The 27,300-nt window shown below is 44.5% G+C and overlaps 1 protein-coding gene across 6 annotated transcripts in view; it reads right to left on the bottom strand.

Moving 5' to 3' along the window:
• Positions 1-27,300, bottom strand: part of REPS2 (RALBP1 associated Eps domain containing 2) — a 286,422-nt gene that overhangs the window by 62,121 nt on the left and 197,001 nt on the right. For all 6 annotated transcript variants that reach the window (XR_010226433.1, XR_010226459.1, XM_063953934.1 and 3 more), the window contains 3 exons: positions 12,086-12,125; positions 10,504-10,640; positions 3,562-3,623 (listed from right to left, as the gene is read on the bottom strand). Coding sequence is in view for 4 of the 6 variants with exons in the window: in XM_063953934.1 (XP_063810004.1) it covers positions 3,562-3,623; positions 10,504-10,640; positions 12,086-12,125 (239 nt within the window). In the remaining 2 variants the exon portion in view is untranslated. The remainder of the gene's footprint in view (positions 1-3,561; positions 3,624-10,503; positions 10,641-12,085; positions 12,126-27,300) is intronic.

Consider the following 27,300-nt stretch of genomic DNA (forward strand, 5'->3'; position numbering starts at 1 on the left):
AGGTCTACGATATTCATAGGGTGGAATTTAATTGTTTGAAAAGTTGGTTGGGTGTCTGCTTTTCCTGTTTATTAGATAAGAAAAAAACAGACTCCCAACTGACTTTTCATACAATTGAATAGTGTCTGAAAATCAATTTTCCTTAAGAATCATAGCTTCAACTACCAGTCGCACTAAGGGGGTCATTCCGACCTGGTCGCACGCTGGCTATTTTTTGCACACTTTGTAATCGCCGCCTACAGGGGACGGGGTTAGGGCTGTGCAGGTCTGCAATCGCTGGTGCAGAGAGCTGCACAAACAAAAAGTTTGTGCAGTCTCTGCACAGCTAAGGACTTACCCGCTGCGATGATCCGGCTTGGAGCTGACGTCAGGAACCCTCCTCTTCAACGGCAGGGCACGCCTGCATTTTTCCGGACACTCCTCGAAAACGGTGAGTTGCCGCACAGGTCCGCCTTCTGCCTGTCAATCTTCTTGCGTTCGCTGCTGCAAACGGCTTCTTCGTAAGGTTCTTTGCTCCGTGGTGACGGCCTTCGCCGGTGACCAACGCTCCTGCACCTTGCCGCCAGCGCAGTTCAGACCCGCTGACACAGCTGCGAAAAATTGCAGCGTGCGAACGGGTCGGAATGACCCCCTAAGCTCTGATGGCAAAACAGTACCTGAGTTAACAGGTCCCATCTTAGGGGGTCAATTCAGACCTGATCGCTCACTAGGGTTTTTTTGCACTGCTGCGAGCAGATAGTCGCCGCCCACCGGTGAGTGTATTTTCGCTTTGCAAGTGTGCGATCGCATGTGCAGCCGGCCGGTACAAAAAAGTTTTGTGCAGTTTCTGAATTACCCAGAACTTACTCAGCCACTGCGATCACTTCAGCCCGTCCGGGGCCGGAATTGCCGTCAGACACCCGCCCTACAAACGCTTGGACACGCCTGCGTTTTTCCAACCACTCCCTGAAAACGGTCACCCACAATCTCCTTGCGATCGGCTGTGCGAACGGATTCTTCGTACAAACCATCGCTGGGCAATGATCCGCTTTGTACTTATATGACGCGCCTGTGCATTGCGGTGCATACGAATGCACAGTTCTGACCTGATCGCAGCGCAGCGAAAAAACCTAGTGTGCGATCAGGTCTGAATGACCCCCTTAGTGGGAAGATGCTATGATGGACACACCACAATCTTGAGAATGCAGAGTGGTGCCACCACAAGCAGCAAAACCTCACCTCTACCTTTCTGGGAATATGCAGAAGCACTGCCACTGTGAGACCAGATGAATCAAAAGGCTACCCCATGGTGCTGTCATAGCATCTGAAACCCCCAGCGCCAACCTCAAGGCCTGTGAATGAGGCAACCGTGTCTGACTGTCCACTTGGCAACTTAGAATTATGTTTTTAGTATGCATAAAAAGCTACTTAGGCAGCACCACTATCTTGTACACGACATGGCAGGTAAAGAAGAAGCACATAGGCAGTTACTGAGTACTCAACTGAAAAAAAAGTGAACACTGCAAAAACAGACAAAGAATGACAGCAATCCCACCAGGCTCTGACTACTTCCCCCTGGAGACACACAGAATTTGGTATAGGCTTCATGATAGGCTTCGATTTCTTCAAAATCGAAGTCTATCATGAAGCAGAAGATCTGTTGACTGTGGACTGCATGTCACCCCCCCCTTCATCAAGGTAAAGTATACCATCAGCTATGATCCTGAAAGCACAGGAAATGTTAAGTGTGGGACTGCCTTTACCTAAGCTGTACTCTAGGGGGTCACCAACCACTACATGCAACGGTATGAGGCCCCCAGTGTCTGACCATGACTTCTGCTGCTTCGAGTTCATGGCCCATGGTCTGTTGGGCAGTACGGATGGTGTAATGGTTATCATTAATGCCTAACAGCACTGAGGTTGTTGGTTTGATTCCCACCACGGCCCTAACTGTATGGAGTTTGTATAGTAACACAAGTACAGGAGTACTTGTGTGGGTTTCCTGTGGATACTCCAGTTTCCAACCACAATTAAAAAATATACTGATAGGTTAATTGGCACCTGACAAATATTAACCCTCGTGTGTATGTGTGAGTGTGTACTTGTGGTAGAGAACATCGACTGTAAGCCCCACTGGGGCAGGGACTGATGTGAATGGCCAAATATTCTCTGTAAAGTGCCGTAGAATATGTGTGCACTATATAAATAACTGGCAATAATAATAATAATACACCCACCCAATGGCAGGGTACCCCCTTTACTAATAAAATAGATATCCCAACAGAGGACTACTGCTATATCAGGAGTGGACGGTGGCACCTCTATCTGCACCTGCTCAGCCTTTAATTCCAGAGAAAGCCATGAGTTCCACAAAATAAATAATACTGTACAATATATCAGCAGGATGGAGATCTAGAGGGGTACGGAGCACAAAAAGATTTCATAGTGCCAAAATCCTAAAGGATGGGATAGCCCATTGTCCAGTGTAAACCAAATTGATGATTGAGAATAGTGTTAACAATAACATAATTTCAATTAACCATCAGAGATAAAGAGAATGTGTTATAAATAATAATAGACCACATCACTATACTATCTGTACTGAAAAAATGGCAAAACTGATTAAAGCAATACTGAAAACATATTTAGTAATCATGTTATGCTTTAGCAGGTATTAATAAGCCATACACTATAAGCATAGAGCAAGGTAATTACTAACTTCCATCTCGTAGAGTGTTCTGCTAGACCACATAAAATAAATCTCAGATTTGTGAGACACGTTGCTACCAATTTAATAAATGGCTCACAGCTTACTATTCTATATAAAAGAAGTACGTGAGATATCTATCTATCTATCTATCTATCTATCTATCTATCTATCTATCTAATGCAAACTGTGAAATAATGTCAAATGAAATCGAAGGGTAAACACAGCTATACAGGTGTATACTACTAGAGTATTTAATAGAAACAACTATTTACACTTAGGCATATTTAAGGAGTTAAAGCAAAGAAAATAATATCCTCTAAAAACAGAGGACTTGAAATTAATTGGTCATTAAGCAATTATAGCGTCTGTTCCCAAAGCATGATGGGAACACATAGAGGCTCATTGCTATGGTGTTCACCTGAAGTAGCCTCTATGCCAATAAAACATGTAAGACTGTAGTGATCATTATCTGCAGATTGTGTAGAACTGCATGTACAGTATTCAGACTTTATGAGGATGATAAGTCTACAAACAGTATAATTACAGTATGAAAAGCTTCATTGATCAGGTCATTTGGGGAAAGTGTAGCGTTATGTCTATTATAGAGTGTAATATTACAAAGGTAAACAGCTGTGGTACAATATATAGTTTCTGGAAATTGGCTTCCGGTGTTTTGGCACTAGTGGAAATCCACTCAAGGTCAGGAGGACCACAGGTACTGTACACATAATGTTGCATTATGCAGCCAAAGGTCACTCACTTATTTTGTCCATTGTGAATATACAGATGTAATAAACATAATCTGACGATTACTAAAGTGTTTTGAGTCCTGTTGGAGAAAGAGCACTATATAAATAAAGCACTTATCGTACCTGTGAAACACATGGTCTTGGAGGCAGAGCAGGTGGAGGTGGTATCCATCCAGCCCGAAGAGCTATATAAAACCAGAAAACAGTATTAGTCCTATTCTGAGGTGACAGGTGTACTGTACTCAGCCAGGCAATGCGCCAGGAATTGTGCATCCAACACAGAGGAATCACTGCCTGCACCCGACTCATTCTGAACTGTAGAAAGAGTACATTAAAAGCACTCACTGGAAACGCCAATGGATGCAAAACAAATGTAAACTTACTGTATGCAAAGCTATTTTATTTCATAATTATCAATTTAGGGGTATCTGGACTCTAGGTCGACAACCATTGGTCGACAGTGGATAGGTTGACACTAGAAATAAGGTCGACATGAGTTTTTCACTTTTTTGGGGTGACTTTTTCATACTTTATGATCCACACGGACAACAATTGGGGACGGTAAACTGTGCTGAGCGCAGCGACGCTGTGCACTAATTGGGGTTCCCGGTCACTTGATGGAGAAAACGACACCAAAAACACATAAATAACTCATGTCGACCTTTTTTCATGTCGACCTATTTCTAGTGTCGACCATTGGGTGTCAACCTAGAGTCCATTACCCCAATTTAGGCATGTTGTATTCAGTATAGTACATACTGTATTTAAATAGTGTACATACAAAGCAATGATAAAAAACAATATAGAACATTATTAGTTGAAGTACATTTGTTTCATGTTTCTAAAAGATAAGCAGGAAAACTTGAGGCTTATCATTTTATGCACAATACTCACTCTAGATTTGTATTACTCTTATTATTATAGTTTATTATAGCATTAATCATATTGTGCAGGTCCCCGCCCCCTCCCCAATTTAAAGAAAATAGGTTGAGAAGCAGCACCGCTCGCTTGGCACAGGAAGGCTCTAGCGAGGAAGGGTGGCCCCAGGGGTCCACACGTTACACTTCTCCTGTCTGCCCACTACCGCTGCCTCTGTAAAGCAGCACATCAGGCACTGAAAGAGAGAGGAGACTGCTGATGCTGATAGTGGACAGAAAGGAGAAGCGTTACAGATGGGATCAGGCGCTGAAACAGGAAACCGCCAGGCTCCTGCAAAAGGCCCAGGCCAGTAGACAATTAACTTGCCACTATGTATTTGAATGTGGCGACAAACCCATTAGAATCCAGAGGAATTTCAGGCAAACAGGTGGAAAACATAAACGCCACACATACTGTAGAAGTAAATAGGCAAAACCGAACACATGAGTCAGCAACACTACTCACTGTGCTACCGAGATGCACAAATGTTTTGCTTTCACAAAGCACCCAATTTACAACCCTGCACAGAGCCATTTATGTTCTAACAGTGGGAGTTCCTCATATATCCTGTACTCTGAAGGCAAGAGTAGCTTTCTTTAAATGAAACACAAAGGCAAACATTCATGAGTGTGAAAGAAATACAATTAATAAGATAAAAACACACTAGAAAAAGACACACTTACAACATACTTGTATTGAGGCAAATATACAATATGGACAAATTGTTACGTTTTCTGGTTGCAGTTCTACTATCAGAGAAGATCATACCATAGCTGAAGCAATATTAGTTTAACTGGATGGGTTATAATGATCAACAAAGTGTTCCTCTGTTTAAAGCACTTATTTGGACCTTCTGTATAGGGGATTACGTAGAGTAGGATGTAAAATACACATCTCTGTACAGCACATGCAGAGGAATATCTGTTTCTGGATGGCTGATGTAATGAGTCTCCATAATGATGAAAGAGAATCGCAGTACTAGATACTTGCTTTTGATTGGCTGAGTGTGTACTGACCCCTCTAGCTGATATTTCTGAGTAGTGTGGATACAATTTTTTCATTTATTAATAACTATAGACCCTATTATCTGTTCTTCATTACATTAATATGTTGCAAACCAAGTGGGTAATGCAGCCCTGTTGATTTACTAATTGCACTGTCAAGGCACATATGTACTCTATGCTATTATGGGTCATAAATATATACACTTGTATACATATTCATGGTGTAAAAATAGTGCATCTGCTAGTAATGCACAGCTGGGCACATGTTGAGATCTGTACTGAACATCAACATACTCGATGGGACACAAATGAGTCCAACTCTGTATGAGTGCCATAATGGAAAATCTACTAAAGGTCAATTTTTCCCACTTCTTCTTTATCAAAATGACCAAAGAACAGGACTCCAGCTTTCCAAATCTTTAATAAGCGAGTTTCTTTTATGTGACTTAAAAAAACCTACCAGCAATAGTTTAGAGCTCACAGAGCATTTTCACATTCACTTCAATGGTCCATTAATTTCAAGAGAATTTTCAGCTGCATGCCTCATGTAAAACCCCACGGAAACAAATGTGCCCATTGAAATGAAAACAAAAGCTGGCTGAGCTCCCCAGCAATTATGTTTTCCCCACATCATTAAATATTTACTTAGGGTTTGATTTGGAGTTGCATGCAGTTCCGTATGTGCTGTATCAAACATATAGATGTATCCTTATACGTGCTGCCATCGCGGCAAACAGCCCCTCTTGAAGCACCAGGTCGCATGAGACTCTGCTTGCATTAAGCATCTTTGTTGTACGAAAATTTGTCTAAATCGCAATGCAATGTTATTGGGATGCACCAGGAGACTGTGCTGATTAATGTGATCTCTGTATTTGTATACTAATTGCTACGATGCAGAAGCAGCATTTTTCTTCCATTACGCTACATATACACACCCACTTGCACACGGATATACAAGTGCTGCATATCAAATGAATCAGCACAGTCTCCCCGTGCATCCTACTCGCATCACATTGCTACTAAGATACATTTTCGAGCACAAAAGATGCTCACTGCATAATGAAATTCGTTTCTCTGGGTGACAACTGGGTAGACGCATGGAAGACAACCATATGTGGGCACATGTTGCCAGAGTTGAGTCCTAGTCTGAGTTGTGTGTATGCTGACAGGACTCATTTTTAAGTACCCAGAACTACGGATGTCTCAAGATGGAAAATACACACACAAACACCCCACCAAAAATACTTTGTGATTTTTGCTTTGACATCAATCCACCTTTTTAAAACAAAAAGTGGGATTCTACACGGAACTTCATAATGAAATCTGCTCTTCAAAGTTTGAATACATTTTCTTTCAATAGGCTTCTCCATCTTTAAATAAAAAGCTTATTGTCAGGTTTGTGATCTGTCTTGGGCTCGGTTTAGGGCCACTGGGCATGTCTGGTTAAAACTAGAGTGATTGTGTAGAAGCATTACTGTACTAGTAATCAGTAGTACCTTATGGATAATGGATATGAGCAGGAAGGTCTAGAGTAATACTAGGCTGAGGTGGATGTATGCTACCTGACTGTGGTAGCAATACTACGGATACCTAGGACACGGGGAATAAAGGAACATGTGACATGTCAACGATACACTAGGGAAGGAATACAGACAATCAATAAACATTAGGGATATGCGCCCCCTGCAGATTATGTCTGATATAGAACATTGGAAGCCTTCAGGCTGAGATCGGTATAGCATGCTTTCAGCAGATTGTAGCTAGATCTGTACATAGGAGTATAGCATACTTGCCTACCTGACCCTCTCCATGAGGGAGAAAATGCTCTGTTCCTGGACTTTCCTGGTAATGTATGATTGCCATCACCTGTGGTGAAACACCTTTCTTATCAATTAACTAGCTCACCACAGGTGATGGCAATCATACATTACCAGGAAAGTCCAGGAACAGAGCATTTTCTCCCTCATGGAGAGGGTCAGGTAGGCAATTATGGAGTATAGTCAGGTTGCAACTGGAACTGCACAATGATATTCAGTAGACAGTGGTAACTAGGGCATGCAGGAACATACTTTAAGAGACTGCACACAGTAGAATGCAGGTTGAGTCCGCAGGCAGGACTGTGCAAGGTGAAAACTGCATGAAGGAATATGCAGGCTAAGAAATTGCAAGCAGGTATGCAGGCTGAATCAGAGATGCACACCTGTGTAGTTGGAATGGCTGAGCACCATACTGAATGCAGGAAGCAACAGGTGAGTTTTTGCACAGTGCTTGGAATGCAACAGAATTGAGTGCAGGACTAATAGCAGTGATAACTTGGAGAAGGAGCACACTGCTTGTATTGGACCAACAGGTACTGCAAGCTGTTAACGTTGTGCACTAGATAGGCTGTAGGTGAGACTGTAGGCCGGGAATTTCTGGGCACAAGTAGGAATGCAGGAAGCTGGAAGCCAAAAGAGTCAGTTACACTAAAGTGCAGTGCACACAGGGCAGACACACTGCTGAGCTAAAGAGTACAGGTAGGATGGTGTACAATGGAATGAACACCCAGGAGACAGGGAAGTCAGAGAGCAAGCCACTGACACAGGAACTACTTGAAGATAAGTTATATTAGAAATTAGCAGATGCATGGGAATGATTTACACATGGCTCTCTGGACCAGGATTGTAAATTGAAATCACGGTAGCCTCTGTGAATGGCTTCAACATTGTCAGCTGACTTCAGGCAAGGTGGCGGAGTCAGTGAAGCGCTGGATTGCAAGAACACTATCTATTAGGTTTGTAACAAAACAGTCATCCTTAGCTGACTGGCCAGCAATGAGATGCCAGCCAGTAAATCACCAGAGCAGAGTGTTGAAAGAGGGTCTGATGACCCACCGCGTGATACGTAAAAATATGAAATCATTTCTGTACTTATTTGACACAGAATGGAGAAGGCTGATTACAGAGCTTTTGCCATTTATTTCAATGGTCCATTCATTCCAATTGGGTTTGAAACAAACAGTATACACTATTTCACACTGTGGAAACTCCATTAAAATAGATGTGCCAATAAAATGAACTCTGTATTTGCATATGTATTTTTATTATTTACTTATTTTTTATCTCACAGATTTTAAAGTATTAATGTTTATCTCAAATGTCTTGAGACAATTCAATATTTTACTGCTTTCCACAGAGAGTGACTACGTGGGTCATTACCCCCTTTTTATAATTAGCAGTGGGGAACGTGGTGATTGCCATGTCGATACTTGAGGAGGTTTGGAAAACCAATTATTTATAAGATCAATTTAACTCTAATAAAATTGGTGATTAGCAAATCAATAACAAAAATTTAAAATAAAATAACATTATATGAAAAGGGACCTTTAATAAATCCTTGCATAAGCATAATTACTTCTGGAATACTTACTTGCATTAATACGTGCAGTGGTTATATTCCAAAATAAAGACATGTATAGCACATTAAAATGTACTAGTTGTCCATGACATTTTAAATCTGTTGCGGGAAAAGGCTTGGAAGACTAAAGGTGGGTATGTGCTCTATGAGCGACGTCACCTAGTGTGTTCCCATCCCTGCCAGGGCGGCCGTCGGCAGTGTATAACACACTGAGCGATATGCAAACGCATCGCTCGTCACTGGGCAGCATACACACTAGTCGATATGGTAAACAACGTCACTCAAGAAGGGCAAAATGAGCAGTGTTGTGTACTTTATCGGCAAGTGTGTACCCACCCAACACTAATCTCCTAGCTATGGATTTGTATGATTCAAAATGCCAGGATATTGCAATACACTTCCTAAGCTATAGGGCTTTGTGTTTGCTATATACTGTATGCTGCCTGCACAATGTAGATGTCTTTTTCTACTAAACCCTTTGTAATTATGTTAATTGAAGGTGAATTAGCTAACTACTGATTTCTACAGAGTAAATTATGGTGTAATCTTGTCTGGCTGCTTCATGTAAGAATTTCTGCTCTTACTTAAGAATGCAGTCTGCTGTGATCACAATTGCTTCTGCAGAAGCAAAGATATTATTCCACTGCAATTAGAGTTTATGAAGTTGAGGATGAATATGACGGAATGCCATGTCATAATTCAATTTTAGTAAATATGTATCTTATTTGGCTACATCATTTGTTTATGTTAAGTATTGGTGCAATGTTTAAAAATTCAAGACAATGTGAAAGATTACACAAACATTGAATAGCTAGTGGTAGTAGATCTGGACAGATTTCTCATTCTACCCAACTATCCATTTATCATCTACTAATTTGAAAATCATGTTGTTATAGAAATGAGCATACCTTATGTACATACAGGCATTGTATAGGAATCAAAACTTCTAATTAATTAAAGGGAAATTTCAATACCTCATGTTTTGGGTGAAAGGGTTCTACAATTATTAAATCGGGTGTAGTATGGTATGCCGGCGGTCGGGCTCCCGGCGACCAGCATACCGGCGCCGGGAGCCTGACCGCCGGCATACCGACAGTGTGGCGAGTGCAAATGAGCCCCTTGCGGGCACGGTGGCACGCTACGCGCGCCACACTATTTTATTCTCCCTCCAGGGGGTCGTGGACCCCCACAAGGGAGAATAAGTGTCGGTATGCCGGCTGTCGGGATTCCGGCGCCGGTATACTGTGCGCCGGGATCCCGACAGCCGGCATACTGAAGACCACCCATTCAATCAGCTAACTGGATACGTTTTTTTCTATTGAGCCTAAAGCTGTGTACACACTAGGTGTTATATTGGCCACTGGAGCAGACGCCCGATATATTGTGTACCCCCGAAATGTCTGTAAACAACACTGTTCAGAGACATATCGCATTGGCTGTTCAGCACAGCCAATGGTTGATATATCTTCAGATATATCGGGGCACCTGGCTATGTGTATGGCAGTCCGCCGACTACCCATACTCTTACTGCGGCGGGGCTGACGTTACAGCTGGGTGGGCAAATTCAAATGCCTGTTCGGCTGAGTATCCTGACAGACACATCGGGCTGTCAATCAGTATGTGTGTATACTTACAAGGATCAGCCGCTCAGTTGCCGTAATGGCGAGCCCGCAACAAAGAAGGTGGTCTGGAGAAATAAATGACATACATCTAGATGTTTTCTGAAAGTAAATGAAGCTATAACTACCTGGAGAGTGGTGTTGAATGATTCTATTCAAGTCTAAGGAAGAAGCTCTTGAATGTGTTTTCTGCGGTCTTGGAGGTGGAGTGGGAGGTTCTTCAACTTTCTTCATCGTTTCTTTAATAGACGTGCTGGAGTAAGATCTGCATAAAAAATTAGTGATGTAATATCAATGTGCCTGTTAAAACCCAAAATATATACCTCCAAATGTCTTACACCTATAGATTTCTATCTATAGCTCACAAAAACCTGTCAGTTAACAGAGTACATGAAAAATACTACATATAATATAGACCATCAAATATTAGGAGAAAGTTATCAAATCTTAGAGAGTAATAAAGTGGAGAGAGATAAAGCACCAACCAATCAGCTCCTGTCATTGTACAGCAATCTGTGATAGAAAAATGACGAGAGCAGTGGTGATAGTATGGGCGGGGCTGGTACTAATTACCTGGGTCCGGGCTTATTACAGGTGTCCAGGGCCACAGGCCCCTCTTCTTACCTGTTAGCAGCAGCACCCTCTCTGCACAGTCCAGCACATACTGATGTGTGCTAAGCTGCGGTGGGTACAGAGTGGCACAGTCTCTCACAGATCCCCACCTCCCGCATATGCCTCTGTGCAGGTCGCAGCACTGCACATGCACTTTTTCATGTCATCTTCTTAGGGGTGTGGCCTTACGGCTATGATTATGCCATGTCCTCCTCTACATTACCCAGGCCTAGCCCCGCTCTCTATGGCCCTGGTTAGGAGTTGATAGGTTGGTACTTTATCTCTCTCCAAGCTTTGATAAATATCCCTCATTATTATGTACTGGACAGTTAGCTTTTTTTATTGGTAACATTCTAACCCTTGTTTGTTCCCCGATTTCCTAAATTAAATTATAACATTACACAGTTCACCACTGAACCAGACTAGTGTGAGAGATGTTGTCATCTCAATCTCATGTGCCCAATGTGGTATCTGGATAGTAGGTCGACATGGATTAGGTCGACAGTCAATAGGTCGACACTTGACATGAGGACACAGGAAAGGGGTCAACATGTTAAATAGTTGACACAGAACATGTCGACACATGAAAAGGTAGACATGCCTTTTTTTTTCAATATTTTTTTTCCCTGCATACTTTATAGTACCATCCACGTGTTCTACAATTGGGAATAGTAACTTGTCCTGAGCGCAGTGGTAGCGGTACACCAATTGGGGTTCCTGGTCATGTTACGCAAAAAACGACACCCAAAAAGTAAAAAAAAGTCATGTCGACCTTTTCATGTGTCAACATATCCCGCATCGACCATTTTTATAAGTCAACCTTTTTTTCTGTGTCGACCATTTCAATGTCGATCGATAGTGGTCGACCTAATGCAGGTCAACCCATTGATCCATAACCGCCCAATGTATCACATCATTAAGGTATCAGATGTGTGGTGACACCATGACTTAACATGTACTTAGCACAATTTTGTAACTTTAGTGACCTGGGTGAGGAATTAAAAACAATCTGGTATGATTTTTGTGTACATATACTACTTGTGTACCTAATGTTTTAATTTACATATTGAATAATATGTTAAATATTCAATACGTTACCTAGATCTTGGCCTTGTTTTGTATGGTTCCTGGTGAGTAGCTGACAAACACAAAACAAATTCCAATTAATTAGCCCTCTGTGTCATCAAGACAATCCTCTATATAAGAGCTGGGGAACCTCGCCCTGCCAGCTATTGTTGAACTACACCTCCCAGCATGTCCTGCAACAGTTTTAGCATGGCCAAATAGCAAAACTGTAGCAAGGCATGCTGGTATGTATAGTTCAACAACAGCTGGAGGGCCAAAAGTTCCCCACCCCTGCTCTATATCAAGGGACTTCAACCTGCGGCCCTCCAGCTGCTGTGGAACTACACATCCCAGAATGTCCTACCACAGTTTTGCTATGAAGGCATGCTAAAACTGTGGCAGGGCATGTTGGGATGTGTAGTTCCACAGCAGCTGGGGGGCCACAGGTTGAAGACCCATGCTTCTATATCCTCCCACCTAAAGTCTTTCACTCACAGACCTTATTCTGCCATAGCTCATTCACCTGAAATACAACTTATTTATTAACAGCTATTTATATAGAGCCGACATGTTACACAGCACTTTATGGAGAAAATTTTAGTCAGTCACATCTTTCCCTGCTACAGTATGTAAATAAAGCAATAGTCTGTTGAATTGTGTGCAACTCTCTAACAAAAGCAAGCTAGTAAAGCTTGGATATTATGGCAGATACTGTGGTCCTTAGACGTTATGAAATTAATATTATGGTCTCGGAGCTCCGGCCGTCTTGCACTGCATTACATCCAGCCCATTATTTTTTGTAAAACACAGATTTCATCTAGATTTTCAGTCTAAGGGGCCCTATACAGTAGCCGATCCGCCGCCGAGCTGCCAGACGGCGGATACGGCCGACGAGCGACCCGGCGGCGGGGGGGCAGTGACGGGGGGAGTGAAGTTTCTTCACTCCCCCCGTCACGCGGCTGCATTGAAGTGCAGGCAAATATGGACGAGATCGTCCATATTGGCCTGCATGCACAGCCGACGGGAGACCAGCGATGAACGAGCGCGGGGACGCGCATCGTTCATCGCTGGAGCCTCCACACTGAAAGATATGAACGAGTTCTCGTTCATTTATGAACGAGATCGTTCATATCTTTCCAAAAATCGTCCAGTGTGTAGGGCCTATTAGTCTTCCTGATCAAATGTATTGAACACATTTTGAATGTACTCTTCATTATGCATATTAAGCTAAAATAATATTTTGACTAATGGACATACAGTACATACCACTTTGCTAGTACAACTTTGTCAAAGAAGCAAAGGAGGCATTGCACTGGGCCTAGCAAGACAGGAGAGTTAGCATCTGAGTGTCAATTAAAAGAGTATTTGCAGGCCATGACATGTAAAAATTTCTAACTCAGGGGTCTATTTACTAAGCCTTGGACGAAGATAAAGTGGATGGAGATAAATAACCAGCCAATCATCTCCTAAGAGTCATGTCACAGGCTGTGTTAAAAAAAAAAATGACAGTTAGGAGCTGATTGGTTGGTACTTTATCTCCGGCCACTATATCTTCATCCAAGGCTTAATAACTAGACCCCTTAGTCCCCTGCTAAGAAGTTGAGAACACTGGAGCAATGTATTAAGCCTGGAGAAGTGATAAAGCAGTGATAAGTGGATGGTGATAATGCACCAGCCAATCATTGTATGTTAGAAAAATAACAGATAGGAGCTGATTGGCTGCTGCGTTATCACCTTCCTCTTATCACTTCTTTATCACTGCTTTATCACTTCTCCTGGTTAAGTACATCTGCCCCATTCTTCTTTAACCACTTAACTGACAAATTTATATTCCAAAAACCGCTCAGAAGTTGTCGGGTTTTTTATATGAGTGAATTAGGTGAACAACATGTATTTAATTTGTATCCAGGGTGATTTTATTTAAATGTAAAAAAAAAAAAGTAATATCTGTTAAAAATAAATAATAAATCGGTTTGTAAAAACATGGGAACATTGGTTGACAACACTGGGGAACATCGAAGCAATCACAACTTTCAATTTTGATGCCAGGTACACAAGGGTTCATTTACACTTCCCAAGTAGCTGCTATTGTCTGCTACAGCTGGGTGGGGGGTACTGCCACGCTGACTGATCAGCAATGATCGGCAGCATGACAAACACGGGGGGTTGTCGAGGGGGGTGTAGGAAGGCAGGGGGACCTTCCAGTCCCTCTGAGAGCAGCAGCAGTGGGAAACCAATCCGTTCCTAACTTGTTTTTCAAACACAGCCTGCAAAATGACAGGAGCTGATTGGTTGGTACTTTATCCCTCTCAACTTTATATCTCTCCAAGCTTTGATACATCTCCCCCTTTAATACATGAAGTAGGACCACTAATGTAAACTTTGACTTGGGCCACTAATATCTCAAAGGCACTATATTTCTATGCAGTAATTCCAAATTATTCTATGTCTTTAACTTTGTTAGATAAACAAATAAAACCTATTTTTTACTACAGTATTTAGATAATCCTCATGTGCTTAAAGGCCAGTACTCACTGGCCGATGTGAGAGAGATGTGTGCTGAGCGAACCGCTCAGCACACATCTCTCCCGCCGCTCAGCACAGCGCGATGTGTGGTGAGCGTGCGGGGGGAGACGGGGGGGCCGCTCACTTCACCCAACGGGTGAAGTGAGCGACCCGCTAGATTGGCCTGCATGGCAGGCCAATCTAGCACCAGCAATAGCGGGGCTGCGCATCGCTATCGCTGTAGGGGGTACACACGGAGCAATCAGGCTTAAAATCTAAGCAATTTAGTCAGATTACTTAGATTTTAAGCAGCGATCGCTCCGTGAGTACCCCTCTTTAGATTTGAAACAAAATCTAAATTTTAAGAAAAGTTTACTTTAACCTTAATGTGTACAATAACTCTTTTTATGCACATCTAGGTTTCTCTTACGTCCTAGAGGATGCTGGGGACTCCGTAAGGACCATGGGGTATAGACGGGCTCCGCAGGAGACATGGGCACTATAAAGAACTTTAGATGGGTGTGCACTGGCTCCTCCCTCTATGCCCCTCCTCCAGACCACAGTTAGATCCTGTGCCCAGAGGAGACTGGGTGCACTACAGGGGAGCTCTCCTGAGTTTCTCTGAAAAATAATTTTGTTAGGTTTTTTATTTTCAGGGAGCACTGCTGGCAACAGGCTCCCTGCATCGTGGGACTGAGGGGAGAGAAGCAGACCTACTTAAATGATAGGCTCTGCTTCTTAGGCTACTGGACACCATTAGCTCCAGAGGGTCGGAACGCAGGTCTCACCCTCGCTGTTCGTCCCGGAGCCGCGCCGCCGTCCTCCTCACAGAGCCGGAAGATAGAAGCCGGGTGAGTATAAGAAGAAAGAAGACTTCAAAGGCGGCAGAAGACTTCAGATCTTCTCTGAGGTAACGCTGCGTGCCATTGCTCCCACACACAACACACACAGCGGGCACTGAAGGGTGCAGGGCGCAGGAGGGGCGCCCTGGGCAGCAATAATAAACCTCTAGGGACTGGCTAATATATATATATATATATATATATATATATATATATATATAGGCTGCGGAGGCAGTATATTATATAATCCCCCGCCAGTAGAGTAAATTTGAGCGGGAACGAAGCCCGCCGCTGAGGGGGCGGAGCTTGATCCTCCAGCACTAACCAGCGCTATTTTCTCCTCAACACACTGCAGAGAAGCTGGCTCCCCGGACTCTCCCCTGCTGAACACAGTGACAGAGGGCAGAAAAAGGGGGGGGGGGGGGGCACTTTTTATTGGCGCAGTGAGTGTATATTTATATATTTATATAAAAGCGCTGTTTTGTCTGAGAATTTTGTTTCCAGTGTCAGTTGGCGCTGGGTGTGTGCTGGCATACTCTCTCTCTGTCGTTCCAAAGGGCCTTATTGGGGAACAGTCTCCATATAGATATATCCCTGAGTGTGTGGGGGTGTCGGTAAGCGTGTGTCGGCATGTCTGAAGCGGAAGGCTCATCTAAGGAGGAGGTGGAGTAGATGATTGTGGTGTCTCCGTCGGCAACGCCGACACCTGATTGGTTGGATATGCTGAATGTTTTAAATGCAAATGTGTCTTTATTACATCAGAGGTTGGACAAAGCAGAGTCCAGGGATAGAACAGGGAGTCAATCCATGGCTTTGGCTGTGTCACAGGGCCCTTCAGGGTCTCAGAAACGTCCCCTGTTCCAAGTAGCAGACACTGATACCGACACGGATTCTGACTCCAGTGTCGACTACGATGATGCGAGGTTACACCCAAGGGTGGTCAAAAGTATGCATTATATGATTATTGCAATAAAGGATGTTTTACATATCACAGATGACCCCTCTGTCCCTGACAAGAGGGTACACATGTTTAAGGAAAAGAAACCTGAGGTAACCTTTCCCCCATCTCATGAGCTGAACACGTTTTTTTCAGGAAGCGTTGGGAAACTCCAGACAAGAAACTGCAGATTCCCAAAAGAATTGTTATGGCGTATCCTTTCCCAGCGCAGGACAGGTTACGGTGGGAATCCTCCCCCAGGGTGGACAAGGCGTTAACGCGCTTGTCCAAAAAGGTGGCGCTACCATCTCCAGACATGGCAGCCCTCAAGGATCCTGCTGATCGCAGACAGGAAACTACCTTAAAATCTATTTATACACATACGGGGGCCTTGCTCAGACCGGCAATAGCGTCGGCTTGGGTTTGTAGCGCTGTTGCGGCTTGGACGGATACTTTGTCAGCTGACATTGATACCCTGGATAGGGATACCATTTTATTGACCTTAGGGCACATTAAAGACGCAGTCTTATATATGAGAGACGCTCAGAGAGACGCTGGTCTGCTAGGTTCGAGAGCCAACGCCATGGCGATTTCTGCTAGGCGAGCCCTGTGGACCCGCCAATGGACGGGTGATGCCGACTCAAAGAAGCATATGGAAGTTTTACCTTACAAAGGTGAGGATTTATTTGGGGAAGGTATCGCGGACCTGGTTTCCACAGCTACCGTGGGCAAATCTACTATTTTACCTTATGTTTCCCACAACAAAAGAAAATGCCGCAATATCAGATGCAGTCCTTTCAGTCTCGTAAGTCCGGAAGAGGTCGGTGTTCTTCCTTCCTCGCCAGAGGTAAGAAAAGAGGGAAGAAACAGCCTGCTCGGCTAGCTCCCAGGAGCAGAAGTCCTCCCCGGCTTCTACTAAATCCACCGCATGACGCTGGGGCTCCACTGAGGGAGTCCGCGCCGGTGGGGGCACGTCTTCGACTCTTCAGCCACGTCTGGGTTCAGTCAACCGTGGATGCTTGGGCAAAGGAAATTGTATCCAGGGTTACAAACTGGAATTCGAAGACGTGCCTCCTCGCCGGTTTTTCAAATCGGCTCTACCAGCTTCTCCCCCAGAGAGGGAGATAGATTTAGCTGCAATTCAAAAACTGTGTCAACAACAAGTGGTTGTCGAAGTCCCCCTAGTTCAACAGGGGAAGGGATACTATTCAACCCTATTTGTGGTCCTGAAACCGGATGGCTCGGTCAGGCCCATTCTAAATTTAAAATCCCTGAACCTGTACTTGAAAAAGTTCAAATTCAAGATGGAATCGCTCCGGGCAGTTATCTCCAGCCTGGAGGGGGGAGATTTATGGTGTTACTGGACATAAAGGACGCATACCTTCATGTCCCCATATACCCCCTCATCAGGCATACCTGAGATTCGCTGTACAGGGCTGTCATTACCAGTTTCAGACGTTGCCATTTGGGCTTTCCACGGCCCGAGGATTTTCACCAAGGTAATGGCGGAAATGATGGTGCTCCTGCGCCGGCAGGGAGTCACAATTATCCCATACTTGGACGATCTCCTGATAAAGGCGAGATCGAGAGATCAGTTGCTGAAAAGCGTGGCGCTCTCCCTGAGAGTGCTGCAGCAACATGGCTGGATTCTGAATCTACCAAAGTCACAGTTGGTTCCAACAACTCGGCTATCTTTCTTAGGCATGATTCTGGACACGGAACAAAAGAGGGTTTTTCTCCCAATGGAAAAAGCCCAGGAACTCCAGAACATGGTCAGAGACCTGTTAAAACCGAAAAGAGTGTCAGTCCATCAATGCACTCGAGTACTGGGAAAAATGGTGGCGACCTACGAAGCCGTCCCCTTCGGCAGGTTTCATGCGAGGACGTTTCAGTGGGACCTTCTGGACAAGTGGTCGGGGTCCCATCTACAAATACATCAGAAAATAAGCCTGTCCCCAAGGGCCAGGGTGTCTCTACTGCGGTGGCTGCAGAGTGCTCACCTTCTAGAGGGTCCGGCATTCAAGACTGGGTTTTGGTAACCACGAACGCGAGCCTCCGAGGATGGGGAGCAGTCACACAAGGAAGAAACTTTCAGGGGATATGGTCAAGCCAGGAGGCTTGTCTACAAATCAATGTACTGGAATTGAGGGCCATATACAACGGCCTACGTCAAGCGGAGAATCTTCTTTGCGACCTACCGGTTCTGATTCAATCAGACAATGTCACAGCCGTGGCTCATGTAAACCGCCAAGGCGGAACAAGGAGCAGAGTGGCAATGGCGGAAGCCACCAGGATTCTGCGCTGGGCGGAAAATCACGTAAGCGCTTTGGCAGCAGTCTTCATTCCGGGAGTGGACAACTGGGAAGCAGACTTCCTCAGCAGACACGATCTCCATCCAGGAGAGTGGGTACTTCATCAAGAAGTTTTTGCAGAGATAACAAGTCACTGGGGACTGCCTCAAATAGACATGATGGCGTCACGCCTCAACAAGAAGCTTCGGAGGTATTGTGCCAGGTCAAGGGACCCTCAGGCAGTAGCAGTGGACGCCCTGGTGACACCGTGGGTGTTTCAGTCGGTCTATGTGTTCCCTCCTCTTCCACTCATCTCAAAGATATTGAGAATCATAAGACGAAAAAGAGTGCAGACAATACTCATTGTTCCAGATTGGCCTCGACGGGCCTGGTATTCCGATCTTCAGGAAATGCTCACAGAAGATTCGTGGCCTCTTCCTCTCAGAGAGGACCTGTTGCAACAGGGGCCCTGCGTGTTCCAAGACTTACTGCGGTTACGTTTGACGGCATGGCGGTTGAACACCGAATCCTAGCTGGGAAAGGCATTCCGGAAGAAGTCATCCCTACTCTGATGAAGGCTAGAAAGGAGGTGACGGCGAAACCTTATCACCGTATCTGGAGAAAGTATGTATCTTGGTGTGAATCCAAGAATGCTCCTACGGAAGTTTTCCATCTGGGCCGTTTTCTCAACTTTCTGCAGACAGGAGTGGATATGGGCCTAAAATTAGGCTCCATTAAGGTACAGATTTCGGCCCTATCAATTTTCTTTCAGAAGGAATTGGCTTCTCTCCCAGAAGTCCAGACTTTTGTAAAGGGAGTGCTGCACATACAGCCTCCTTTTGTGCCTCCAGTGGCACCATGGGACCTTAACGTGGTGTTACAGTTCCTAAAATCTCACTGGTTTGAACCTCTTCAAACGGTTGAATTGAAATTTCTCACTTGGAAGGTGGTCATGTTACTGGCCTTGGCATCTGCAAGGCGGGTGTCCGAATTGGCGGCTTTGTCTCACAAAAGCCCCTATCTGATTTTCCATGTGGATAGAGCAGAATTAAGGACTCGTCCTCAATTTTTGCCTAAGGTGGTTTCATCGTTTCATATGAACCAACCTATTGTGGTACCTGTGGCTACGAATGACTTGGAGGATTCCAAGTCCCTTGATGTAGTCAGGGCCTTAAAAATTTATGTAGCCAGGACGGTTCGGGTTAGGAAAATAGAGGCACTGTTTGTCCTTTATGCAGGCAACAAGGTTGGCGCTCCTGCTTCTAAGCAGACTATTGCTCGCTGGATCTGTAACACGATTCAGCAGGCTCATTCTACGGCTGGATTGCCGTTACCAAATTCCATTAGGAAGGTGGGCTCTTCTTGGGCGGCTGCCCGAGGCGTCTCGGCATTACAGCTTTGCCGAGCGGCGACTTGGTCGGGTTCAAACACTTTTGTAAAATTCTACAAGTTTGATACCCTGGCTGATGAGGACCTCATGTTTGCTCAATCGGTGCTGCAGTCTCATCCGCACTCTCCCGCCCGGTCTGGAGCTTTGGTATAATCCCCATGGTCCTTACGGAGTCCCCAGCATCCTATACAACGTAAGAGAAAATAAGATTTTAAACCTACCGGTAAATCTTTTTCTCCTAGTCCGTAGAGGATGCTGGGCGCCCGTCCCAGTGCGGACATATTTCTGCAAGGCTTGTATATAGTTATTGCTTACATAAGGGTTATGTTACAGTTAAGATCAGTCTTTGCCTGATGCTGTTTTGTTCATACTGTTAACTGGTTGCGTATATTCCATGTTATACGGTGTGGATGGTGTGGGCTGGTATGAATCTTGCCCTTAGATTAACAAAAATCCTTTCCTCATACTGTCCGTCTCCTCTGGGTACAGTTTCTCTAACTGAGGTCTGGAGGAGGGGCATAGAGGGAGGAGCCAGTGCACACCCATCTAAAGTTCTTTATAGTGCCCATGTCTCCTGCGGAGCCCGTCTATACCCCATGGTCCTTACGGAGTCCCCAGCATCCTCTACGGACTAGGAGAAAAAGATTTACCGGTAGGTTTAAATCTTATTTTATTAATGCCAGTGATAAATGTCACATGATATTTGATCTGATGAGGTTATATAAAATACCATCCATAAACCGTTTTAGCATAAATCTTACTTATCAAAAACAAATTAGACATAAAAGCACCAAGAGCTATAAAACATGTTTTTATTTTATTTTTTCCAAGATACTTTTTAAAAATGCAAAGTTCCCAGAGAAGAATTGAGGGTAACAACCGAGTACTGCTGTCAAAGAATACAATGTAGTTCTACTGTAGCTGTATTTCATACTAGAGGCACCTGGTCCATATCTGCGATTTATCTGTCCTTCTCTCTAAAGCTGTCCATACACCTACAGATTTATTGTCAGATCTGGCTGGTTGGACTGAAAACCTGGTAATGCATGGGAGCAAATGACAACTGTCAGTTTTATGGCATTTAGGATCAAATAGTCAAAAACAATTGTTCAGACAAATTGTTAAATCAAATGGATTTGAACAATTTATCTGATTGACCATTTTTGTCTGTTTTCCAGTGTTTGGGAGCAAATGGTCAATTGTCATTTGCTCCCATCCATTACCAGATTTCCCCCCAACCTCCCTGCAGACGTCATCTTCCGGGGCAGGGAGGTGACAGACCAGACAGAGACCCCCTGGCAACCCACTCACAGGTATAACAGGGGGCCTCTGACATCGCATTGCGATGCTAATGGCATATCTTAGTACATATGCGATTAGCATCGCTGTGATGATCGGCGATGTATGTTAGTACATCCCCCCTAACGGTCTCTGTCCAGTTCGTCACCTTCAAGTATCACACTTGTTGCATCACACTTTCCAACAAAAACAGAAGCAAACTGAGTTTTCCAAACACGTAAATAAGGGTATAACAATGCTGTGTATAAATACTCGTAGGATCTACTGCATGGAAATTTCCTAACATCATTATTCTGGGCTAGATGTACTAAGCACTTAAAAGTGATAGAGTGGAGAGTGATAAACTACCAACCAACCAGCTCCTGCCATTTTTCAAACAGTCTGTAACATGAAAGTTAGGAGCTGATTGGCTGGTATTTTATCACTCTCTACGTTACCACTTTTCAAGGCCTAGTACATTTGCGGCTGCCCCTGTGATAATTAGTGATGAGCGGGTTCGGTTCCTCGGAATCCGAACCCCCCCGAACTTCACCCATTTTACACGGTGCCGAAGCGGACTCGAATCTTCCCGCCTTGCTCGGTTAACCCGAGCACGCCCGAACGTCATCATCCCGCTGTCGGATTCTCGCGAGATTCGTATTCTATATAAGGAGCCGCGCGTCGCCGGCATTTTCACTCGTGCATTGGAGATGATAGGGAGAGGACGTGTGCAGCGTTCTCTCAGTTGTGTTCAGTGTGCTGCAAATATCTGTGCTCAGTGTGCTTGCAAATATCTGTGCTCAGTGTGCTTGCAAATATCTGTGCTCAGTGTGCTGAAAATATCTACGTTCTCTGCCTAAAAAACGCTCCATATCTGTGCTCAGTGTGCTGCGAATATCTGTGCTCAGTGTGCTTTATTGTGGGGACTGGGGACCACCAGTATTATATAGTAGGAGGACAGTGCAGAGTTTTGCTGACCAGTGACCACCAGTATTATACGTTCTCTGCCTGAAAAACGCTCCATATCTGTGCTGCATTGTAGTATATAGTAGGAGGACAGTGCAGAATTTTGCTGACCAGTGACCACCAGTATTATATCAGTACGGTACAGTATTCCACTGCTCTACCTACCTCTGTGTCGTCAAGTATACTATCCATCCATACCTGTGGTGCATTTAAGTTTTGTGCAGTATATATAGTAGGAGGACAGTGCATAATTTTGCTGACCACCAGTATATAACATATAGCAGTATGGTACAGTAGGCCACTGCTCTACCTACCTCTGTGTCGTCAAGTATACTATCCATCCATACCTGTGGTGCATTTAAGTTTTGCGCAGTATATATAGTAGGAGGACAGTGCATAATTTTTCTGACCACCAGTATATAATATATAGCAGTACGGTACAGTAGGCCACTGCTCTACCTACCTCTGTGTCGTCAAGTATACTATCCATCCATACCTGTGGTGCATTTTAGTTGTTGTGCGCAGTAGTAGGAGGACAGTGCATAATTTTGCTGACCACCAGTATATAATATATAGTAGTACGGTACAGTAGTCCACTGCTCTACCTACCTCTGTGTCGTCAAGTATACTATCCATCCATACCTGTGGTGCATTTAAGTTTTGCGCAGTATATATAGTAGGACGACAGTGCATAATTTTGCTGTCCACCAGTATATAATATATAGCAGTACGGTACAGTAGGCCACTGCTCTACCTACCTCTGTGTCGTCAAGTATACTATCCATCCATACCTGTGGTGCATTTTAGTTGTTGTGCGCAGTAGTAGGAGGACAGTGCATAATTTTGCTGACCACCAGTATATAATATATAGCAGTATGGTACAGTAGGCCACTGCTCTACCTACCTCTGTGTCGTCAAGTATACTATCCATCTATACCTGTGGTGCATTTTAGTTGTTGTGCGCAGTAGTAGGAGGACAGTGCATAATTTTGCTGACCACCAGTATATAATATATAGCAGTACGGTACAGTAGTCCACTGCTCTACCTCTGTGTCGTCAAGTATACTACAAAAGTTCAGTAAAATGACCCAAAAATCTAAATTAAAAGCGTCTGAGGAGAAGCGTAAACTTGCCAATATGCCATTTACGACACGGAGTGGCAAGGAACGGCTGAGGCCCTGGCCTATGTTCATGGCTAGTGGTTCAGATTCACATGAGGATGGAAGCACTCATCCTCTCGCTAGAAAACTGCATTGCCACTCCTAGATGGGCCAGGTGTTTGTGTCGGCCACTTGGGTCGCTTAGCTTAGTCACACAGCTACCTCATTGCACCTCTTTTTTTCTTTGCATCATGTGCTGTTTGGGGACTATTTTTTGAAGTGCCATCCTGTCTGACACTGCAGTGCCACTCCTAGATGGGCCAGGTGTTTGTGTCTGCCACTTGGGTCGCTTAGCTTAGTCACACAGCGACCTTGGTGCACCTCTTTTTTTCTTTGCATCATGTGCTGTTTGGGGACTATTTTTTTAAGTGCCATCCTGTCTGACACTGCAGTGCCACTCCTAGATGGGCCAGGTGTTTGTGCCGGCCACTTGGGTCGCTTAGCTTAGTCATCCAGCGACCTCGGTGCAAATTTTAGGACTAAAAATAATATTGTGAGGTGTGAGGTGTTCAGAATAGACTGGAAATGAGTGGAAATTATGGTTATTGAGGTTAATAATACTATGGGATCAAAATGACCCCAAAATTCTATGATTTAAGATGTTTTTGAGGGTTTTTTGTAAAAAAAACACCCCAATCCAAAACACACCCGAATCCGACAAAAAATTTTCAGGTAGGTTTTGCCAAAACGCGTCCGAATCCAAAACACGGCTGCTGAACCGAATCCAAAACCAAAACACAAAACCCGAAAAATGTCCGGTGCACATCTCTAGTGATAATTTATTTTATTTTTTTAATCAAGTGTATTTTATTAAATTTTCCAAGTAAATACAGATATAAAAGAACAAACACAAATCACAATAACATTAGCGCAAACAACATATGCATTTCCAGAAAAAAATTAAATACAAGTAGAGCAACATGTACATGAGCATACAATAAGCACACAGTTTGGAGTCACCCCAAAATAGCAGAATAACATACCCTGCAGAAGTAAAGTCAGTATCAAATACTTTAGAGTAAGATTAGGCAAAGCAAAGAGATGTTCAAAGAGTATAGAGAACAACTCCACATAGCAGAAATAATAAAAGAGGTAAGGAGATACATAGTGGCAGGTCCGCATCTAAGAGAGTCATTGGGCTGGCTGACCAGTCCAAATGTGTACAAGACTAACAGGTTGGGGGATCAAAAAAATAGCTCGAATTCTGCCAAAGCCCCCAAATCTTGTTCACCATATGCCTGCCGGGAAAATAAGTTTACGCCAAACCAGCACCGCCTCATGCAGACGCAGACCGCCAACCATGCACTCAGAACCTAAACACATGCACATATCAGAGTAGGAAATGCATTGACAAACAAATACAAAAACAAACATTGATAAGAAAAACAATAAAACCCATCCCTTTCCACCCCAAACTCAGGTACACCTATACCCTAACAATAGAACCAAGGCTCTAAAAAAAAAAGCCAGAATAGAACAAAATGTAAAAAAAAAAAAAAAAACAAGGGACAACCATTCCTGTAACCTATAGGACATGGTATCCTCAGCCTATAAACTCTATGTGACCAGTGGAAAAAAGACATAGACTATTATATTAGTCTATATAATAGCACAGTATAAAGACCATGTGCACAAGTAAGAGACCGTTCCAGAACATATCATCCAAGTGTAGGAACACTAATAGTATGACATATCCCGGGATCTAGCACCCAATGAATATAAATGACAAATAAGCATCAAACTTGTAAAGCAGATACAAATACAGGAGAATGCCCTCAGGGGGGAGCAGCTTGGGGTGCCGGTTGCTGATCAATCCAAGCCGAGGAGGCCTGGGGAGTATCGAAGAAATGCGTGCGGTTTCCAGCGATCACTCGCAGCCGAGCAGGGAACAGCATTGAGTATTGCAGCTGGAGATCCCGCAGTCGCTGCTTCACCTGAGTAAACTGCGATCTGGATTTTTGTACCTCTGTTGAAAAGTCCTGGAACACTGCCACTCTCTGACCGCCATGCTCCAAGGGGCCCCTCAATCGAGCCAGACGAAGAATTGCATCCCTATCTTTATAATGTAAAAGTTTCGCAATAAAAGTCCTGGGTTGCGCACCCGGAGGAAGAGGACGGGTAGGGACTCTATGGGCTCTCTCAACGGCAAATTGCGGAGTAAAGGAGTCTTTACCAAATGTCGTTAGCAGCCAGGTCTCAAGGAAGCGTTCAGGGTCCGAGCCCTCTGCCTTCTCAGGAAGCCCTACAAAACGGACATTGTTTCTACGTAATCGCCCTTCAATATAAGTCAATTTAAGTTTGCACGCTGACATTTGGGATTTCATTGAGGTTAAACGGTTAGGAAGAGGTGTATAGGAATCCTCTAAGGTGGAAATGCGGTTCTCCGTCTCCCCAATCCTGTCCCGGAGCTTCTGCATATCCTGTCGGATAAAAGATATGTCGACATGCACTTCGGCAACTTTGTCAGCAAGGCGTTTCTCAGAGTCAGTAATGGCTTGTAGGAGCTGCGACAAGGTGACCCCCGAGGACCCAGCCATATTAGGCGAAGAAGGAGAGGAATCCGTGTGCAGGGGGGATGAAGATGCAGAAGAAACCGGAGTACGGTTCTCACGGGCAAATTTTGCCAGGCGTGCCGCAGCAGAAGTGCGATTTCCACGCACCATCAGGTGTAGATAAAGTTGATATAGTAGGTTAATGATAAAACTGAAATCAGCTCCGGCGGGCCCACAGTGGGCAGCAGCAGGTCCAACGTAATCAGCAGTAGAAGCCGGCAGAATGCACTGAGCAATAGGATTCAGGGAAATGTCCAGAGCACCAGCCACCCCAAGGGATAAAAAGGGGGGGGAGTTCAGGAGAGCGCTTTCAATCAGAAATGTAGAGCCCGATCACTGGTATATTAAACTGGGTATTATCCCATCACAGAGGTCAAGCAACAGTAGCAATGCCAGGATTCAGCCAGGTGCCGGTGGGTCATGTCTACAGATATCTCACTCAGTCACAGGAGCCCATCAAACATCAGACAGAATTCCCTGTGGCACTTGTAGTAGGAGAGAGCACAGGATGCAGCTGGCCCCAGAGTTATACACAGGGACAGCCAGTCACAGTGTCAAGCAGTGACCCTGCAGCCCAACAGCTGCTTATGCGGTGACAGGGTCCGGAGCCAGCCTCCCTAAACTGGGGGAGAGCCTCCTGCAGCCAGCCTAGCAGCAGCGGTGATCCGGAGCGCGCAGCCGAGCACACAGACTCACAGCCGCCAGCTCCGTGATTCGGCAGCAGCGCTGACCACAGCGGGACCCGGCGTCTGCCTCCTCTAAACCCAGATATGCGAGCGGGAGGAAGAGCAGCCGCACAGAGGCTGTAGCGGGAGCGGAGGGGTCAGCCGGGGAGAGCCGAGAGGTCACCGGAGCTCACAGCCCGAGGAGTCAAGATGGTGCCGGGTATCCACAGGCCGCCCAGGGGTCCCAAGACCGGGATTAATCACTGAGGGAGGAGGCAACTCAGAGACCCCGCAGTGAGTCCAAGGAGTGCAGCAGGGTTTTAGGCACAGGGTCAGGCAGTAAGAGACGGGTTACACTGGACAGCAGGATATCAGGCAAGATCAAATAGGCTAAGGAGGTGCAGACCTACGTCCTACTCCATGATTAGTTAGGCCACGCCCCCCCATCTCTAGTGATAATTACTAGAAATTGACTCCATATAGGGACATTTGTTTGTCCTGACTATCTAATCTATGAAGTTGTGATTCTGTTTCCTATTCCAGTAATTTTCATTAATATATAAACAAATAAATAAAATAAGTAATTACAACAGTATTATATGTAAAAACCTTTTTGAAATAAATGACCTAGTTATCAAATATATTTAGACACCATGCAGTTT

The sequence above is a fragment of the Pseudophryne corroboree genome, chromosome 2 (assembly GCF_028390025.1).
Source record: "Pseudophryne corroboree isolate aPseCor3 chromosome 2, aPseCor3.hap2, whole genome shotgun sequence".
Classification (NCBI taxonomy): domain Eukaryota; kingdom Metazoa; phylum Chordata; class Amphibia; order Anura; family Myobatrachidae; genus Pseudophryne; species Pseudophryne corroboree.